The sequence below is a fragment of the Malania oleifera genome, chromosome 11 (assembly GCF_029873635.1).
Source record: "Malania oleifera isolate guangnan ecotype guangnan chromosome 11, ASM2987363v1, whole genome shotgun sequence".
Taxonomy (NCBI): Eukaryota; Viridiplantae; Streptophyta; class Magnoliopsida; order Santalales; family Ximeniaceae; genus Malania; species Malania oleifera.
In genome coordinates, this window is record NC_080427.1 from 47,099,795 (window position 1) to 47,106,328 (window position 6,534).

The window sequence follows — 6,534 nt, forward strand, 5'->3', positions numbered from 1 at the left end:
ACATGCCAAGCCCTTTCCACTCCTCTTTTATGATATTTTTAGGCTCCATCCTCATATGTCTAAAAAGCAAGGAAAAGAACATGAAGACTGTATAAATTATAACTAAGAAGCTGAATGAAATAAGAAAAAGGTGCTTCTTGCTTTTGAGATATAAGCAAAAGCAAAAGCAAAACCCACTACCATGTCATACCTTTCCTCCCAAATAAACCCACTGTCTTCTTTTGCTCCAAGTTTGGCATCCTCCTCTCCTTCTCCACCAAGAAAAATCAACTCACATTCATTCATCTACAAATTCTTCAGAACAGCAACCTCCCTCCCTCCCTCCTGCTATCTATACTTGAAGAGAGAGAGAGAGAGAGAGAGAGACAGAGAGAGAGATGGGTGGTGCAGATTGGGGGCCAGTGGTGGTCGCGGTGGTTCTGTTCATTCTCCTGTCACCAGGGCTGCTGTTTCAGCTACCGGCGAGGGCAAGGGTTGTGGAGTTCGGGAACATGTGCACCAGCGGAATTGCCATTCTGGTTCATGCCGTCCTCTACTTCTGCATAATCACCATCTTGGTCATTGCAGTGGGTATTCACATACATGCTGATTGATCCAAATACAACTTTGAAAGCATTCCCCTCCCATGTTTGTTATAATTTGGCCTTCATGGAGACATTGTTCCATAATTTTTTTCTTCTTTTTTTGTTTGTTCCACTTCCGCCCCTTAATTTTCTTCCATTGGCCTGCTGTTAAAATTTATGTATGAATGGTTTCTTTCCCACGAGGAGTTAAAAAATCTTTGTGGTTTTTGTTGGTCCTCGACAAGGTTAAATTTATGCTGAATTGTTGGATTAAATAGCTATATACTCTATGATTTTAGTTCTACAAGTAGAAGCGCATAAAGCAGGTGGAAGCAAAAAGAAAAGGATATTTCTTTGCAGCATGATGGTTGCTGTATGTATGATTGAACTTAATTGAACACTGGGTTCTTATTCTAATGCTAAACCTGGCTCTCCACAGTTTAGTTTACATTTGCTGGGGGTAGCTTTTGGCATCTAACCAAAGAAGTAAGGGATATTTCATAAAGCCAAAGCTTGAAGAACAAAAAGAAAGCAAAGATCAACATTTAAACTGGAAATGACACCACTTAATGAGACTTACAATCCACAAGCAACAAAAGAAAAGCGCGAACAACATAGAATAGAAGGACCTCGGCTCTCATGCCTGACACCATTTCATGGAGTGGTTTGGCAGCTCCTTATGCTTTTGTAGGCTCTATATGCAACAACCTAGATTCAGTTTTTATTATTTTCTATGTTCATTAAGCTCATATGTGCTACTCAAAAAAGGGGCAAAAATAAAAAAGATAAAAACCTAAGCCCCAATCTGATGATGATGGCATAATCCACAAGAAAAAAACAGTATAGACATGAGGGGGGGCCTTGGATCAACATAAGGTTGCTACTTTGTAATTGTTTAGTCACAGATTCAAGTCCAAAGAAACAACCTCTCCACATAAAAGCAAGAGTAGGGCTGCACACGTGTGGTAAGGACTTGTCCCAGAAAGCCACTTGCAACGGTGGATCTTGGGTTCGAAACCTGCCACTTGCACCGCACATCCGGATTTATCTCCTACGTGTTGGCTGTGGGCACGGCTGGCGTAGGCATGGGATTAGTCTAGCGCATAAGCCCAGGAAACCCGACGTATCCAAAAGAAAAGTAAAGTTGCACACATTGTGACAATCCTTTCTCTACCCTCGCAAAACGGGGAACCTTGTCGCCCAGGGACTACGTTGAATTTCATTCTGTCTTTGTGAATCCACCATCGGTGTGTCAAAAGCCTAGTCTCAAATAAATCCACTAGGGGAATGTGTTCCGTGAGATAGATTGCCACATCTAAAACTAATCCTACTTTGATGGTTTCAATGAAAAATAATAATTTCAAGGCTTCTCAATCAGTTAGGAGCTTTGGAGACCATTTTTAGAAATGGTGTTGAGATAAATAAGTACCAATGGAAAAAGGTTGAGGTAATGTTCGGTTTTGTCTATTCCTAACAATAGAATGATTATAATAGAAGAGCTTGATAGTCTATTGAAGAAAATATGCTATTGTCATAAAACAGATAATAATGTAAAAATTTATCAAATTCATAAGGACAAGGAATAACTATTTCTAAATTTCGACATGAGAAAGTCTATTCCTTTTCTATTCCATGTTGGATAAATTTTGCACGAGTAAACTTCCTTCTAAATTAGCATATCCTTCTAAAATTTTCATTCCTTCTCTTTATATTTCATCCTATTCCAAGGAAGAAGCATTCTGTGGACCATATGTGACTAAATGTCTAAACAAATGGCTTCGAACATCTCTCCTCTTACAAGGAGCAAGTTTCAGCCTCAGGTTTCTGTTCCAAACATATCATAGGATTGATATTGACATGCACCAAATCTTATCTAAGAATAGGTAGAAGATGATGAGGGATGAGATGAAGGGATGGAACAAATGAAAGAAATTGAAATTACTTGAACTTCAGGATTAAACACGATTTGATTGTATGGAAAAGGGATTCATGCGCTAATATGGTGCTTGAAGCATACACTATACACTGCACTTGGTACAAGGAAAGAGGAGGAAGCGAAAAAGGAACAAAAAAGAAGAAAGGGCACTGAAATTTTATTTTTCTTTCCCTTAATTGATAAGAACATATGGTGATTGAACCAAGTGCAAGATCAATGTTCACGCCTGAATTGAAAGAAACAAGATAACAGACCAAAGGGTTAGGTCGTTTTGTAATGTTGAATGGAAATTTCTTCTCCTCCTCCCTTTCTTCTTCTTCTTTGATTAGCGAAAACCATCAAAGTAAACCAGTAAAGTTATAGTATGATTAAAAATTGACATGAATATAGTGCAAAAGAATAAAGTAAAACAAAACGAACAACATTGCTTCCTAATTCAAGCGACCTAACGATTGAGCCAATCAAAGAAAACCCCCTTCTGAAGTCGATCAACTCCAAGAGTCCGAGTACGATTCAATATTCAACGATTGCGACGTACATTAGATTCAGTCAAAGGCCAGAAGTGAACGGATCAGAGGCAAAAAAAAGAAGAAGCAACATTTTATAAAAATAAAATATCTGCTACATACATTAGATTCAGCATTCTCACAATTTGACTACACGGTACACATCACGGTAGCAGATCGAGATAAAGAGTACTGGTTGGACTGGATAACAGGATTTGCATCAGATCAGCCGGTGTAGATGTGGACGTGAAGGGCCAAGATGAGGATGGAGAAGACGGTGAAGAAGATGAGAGTGTGGACGGCGATGGACTTGCCGTTGGTCTTCATACTGCTGAAATCCACGTGCCGGCTGTGTCCCGGCAGCTGGAACAGAAGTCCCGGAGACAACACGACGAATAGGATCACTCCGATCAGCACCGGCGCCCAGTCCGTCATTTGCCGCGGTTTACTGTCGTCCTCTTCGCTTTTCGGGGAGAGATCGCCGGCCGATTTGTTCTGCCAGAGTGAGCGAGCAAGCGATGGTCGAAGCGCCAAACTGGGGGGATTGCAGGCGGTGATATAGCAGAGTGAGCAGCTTCACGGCGACGCCTGGAACAGAGGAGTCAGTGGGGACAAGAGCATCGGAATGTGAAACCCTTAACCCTCGACAACGACAGCGAAGAAACAGGAAAGTGTCGATTTCAGAAAACTGTTAGGCCCCGTTTGGTCAGGCTTCGGAAAAACAATTCCCAAACGAGGAAAATTCATAAAAAAATATGAAAATCATAATAGGATAATGGCTCTCACCCTTTATTTTCTACCACCCTAAATTCTTTCTTATCCTTATTATTTAGGACATTCTCTCATCTTGACATACACATTGAATACTTAAAGTAAATAAACATATAAAAAAAGATAAAAGATGGGAGATATTTTGTACATGGTCCGTTATAAATCATTTTATAATTTCTTCTAAAATAGTATAGTTTTTTATTTCATCCGCCTGTAAAGTAGGTATAGCCGAACCACATAAATTTTTATCTCATATCTATTTATTTTCCTATATCTTTTATAATACATTATCAGCACAAGACTCTAACTATCTGAAATATTTTTTAAAATTCTATTTAATTTATTTCTTGTAAGTTTTTACATTTTGTTTTTCTAAATTACCATATTATTATTAATTTATTCACATGTCGAATCTAAACAAAGTTGAATTTGTTCTCCTTGATATCAAAGGTAACAACTATTTATCATGGTTCTTGATATTGATATCCATCTAAATGTAATGAACTTGGGAAACGCTATTTTAGATGGAAATACTGCATCCTTGCAGGATTGTGCAAAAACTATGATCTTCCTCTATCATCATTTAAATAAAGAATTAAAGACTGAATACATCACTATCAAAAACCCACTTATTTTATGAAAATTTTTAAAGGACATATTTGATCATCAAAAGATTGTGATTTTACCAAATGTTCGGTATGAATGGTTGCACTTGAAGTTGCAAGATTTTAAAATAGTCAGTGAATATAATTCAACTCTTCATAAGATTAGTTCGTGTAACGACCCAAAGAATATTGGTATTTAAATAATAAAAAGAAAGGGAAATGAAAATAGGAACAGAAGGAGGCAGTCGACGACGTTGCATTTTGGATGGGATAATCCGGAGGAATTTTTCAACTCCTCGTCGACGAGGGTATAAGAGGAGCTCGTTGACAAGGACAGGATTTGTCAACGAGAAGATACTGAGAAAAGGTTTATGGAAATCTAAAATTCGTCAACAAGGGTTGAAGTTCGTCGACGAACTTTCTATAGGATTTGTCGATGAGGTGACGTGGCTCGTCGACGAATCCCGCAGTATAAGTAAGGTTAAACGTGATTTTTCAGCCAATTTCATGTGTAGAATCTCTCTCTCTCTCTCTCCCTCTCTCTCTCTCTCTCTCTCTCTCTCTCTCTCTCTCTCTCCTCATACGTTCCCTACCCTTCTCTCTAAGATTTCGGGCCAATTTTCTGCCAGTTTGATGATCTGAAGCCACCACGAAACTCCTGGAAAAGTTCTCTATAAGTCTACCGGAGCGGATAGTCGGTGGGGCTGAGTTGGAAACCATCCCAAATCCAGGGTAAGACTTTCTATTTAATATTTGGATTTTTGATAGTTGTAAAAAATGTAGTATGCATAGAAATAATGAACTTTTGTTTTGGGGAATGTTGTTTCCAGGGTGTTGAGTAGGGAACCCTGTGTGTGCGGGACAGATTTTCTTAAAGGCTTTTCAGGAATCGGGTAAGGGGATAAACTAAACTAGTTCTTTTATGAAAATGTATGTATATTATTATAACATTTAATTTCAGAGAAATAAATATATTTATAAATGATTTATATTTGGGAAACACTGCTGAAAATGATGGTATGTTAAATATACGAAAAACTTGTTTTGTGTGGCATGAGCATAAATTAATATGAAATACTATTTTTTGGGAATGTGTTAATGATACGAATTTTTATAATGGAAAATCGGCGTACGGGCTGAGATTTTGATATAAATTGCCAGTGTACGGGCTGAGCTATGTGTAACAACTCGGGATTTTTGCACAGGGTCTCGTCGACGAGCGCATAAGGGACCTCGTTGACAAAGCCACGTCTCGTCGACGAGAAAATACCAAGAGAGGCTTTAGGGCAACCTGAAATTCGTTGACGAGGGAGGAACTTCGTCGACGAAATTATTGAAGAACTCGTCGACGAGATGACGTGTCTCGTCAATGAATCTGACCTTATAAATAGTGAAAAACTCGGATTTTTATCTAATTTCAATGCTCCTCTCTCTCTCTCTCTCTCTCTCTCTCTCTCTCCTCTCTCTCTCTCTCATGCGGTCTCTCTCACTTCTCTCTTCGTTTCCAAGCCTATTTCTCGCCGAATCGAAGATCTGAGGCTACCACGATGCTCTTGACAAAGTTCTTTGCAAGTCTGCCGAAGTTGATCGTTGGGAAAGTTGGTTTGGATTTCATCCCAATCTCAGGGTAAGACATTTTATTTAGTAATTGTCTTTCTCTCAGTTATGAGAAATGTTGTAGGTAAGAAATACTGATATTTTGTTCTGGGGGATTTTGTTTTCAGGATGTTGAGTTAGAAACGCTGCGGGAATAGAGCCAAAATTTATTAGGGCTTTTCAGAGTTAAGGTAAAAGAAATATACTATGCTATGAGTTTTATAATGATATAAGAGATTTCATAGACACATATATATACTCGTTTATTATACAGTTTTTACAGAATATGAGTTTAAATACTTGTGTGGCCTGAGTAGATTTTCATGTGATGAAGAACTTATATGACTTTTATAATATATCATACTATACTAAATACACAAATATAGGCAGTATATACAGTTTACGTAGTTTTTCCCAGTATATGGAGTTATATAGAATATACAGATATAGCTATATATTCACAGAAATTATGTAGAGAGATATACATGCATATATAACTTTTATACGAATAGTTTCATGAAACAGATACGTATATATATATATATATATATATATAT

General features: G+C 37.9%; 2 protein-coding genes across 2 annotated transcripts; one reads left to right on the forward strand and one right to left on the reverse strand.

Annotated features, from left to right (window-relative positions):
- Positions 1-243: 243 nt before the first annotated feature.
- On the forward strand, positions 244-834 carry LOC131168321 (uncharacterized). The gene has a single exon (XM_058127658.1). It carries the CDS (start codon positions 378-380, stop codon positions 591-593), a length of 216 nt encoding a protein of 71 aa, XP_057983641.1. The 5' UTR covers positions 244-377; the 3' UTR covers positions 594-834.
- A 2,151-nt stretch (positions 835-2,985) lies between these two features.
- Positions 2,986-3,586, reverse strand: LOC131168322 (uncharacterized). Its single transcript, XM_058127659.1, has one exon. It carries the CDS (start codon positions 3,438-3,440, stop codon positions 3,231-3,233), a length of 210 nt encoding a protein of 69 aa, XP_057983642.1. The 5' UTR covers positions 3,441-3,586; the 3' UTR covers positions 2,986-3,230.
- Positions 3,587-6,534: the final 2,948 nt, after the last annotated feature.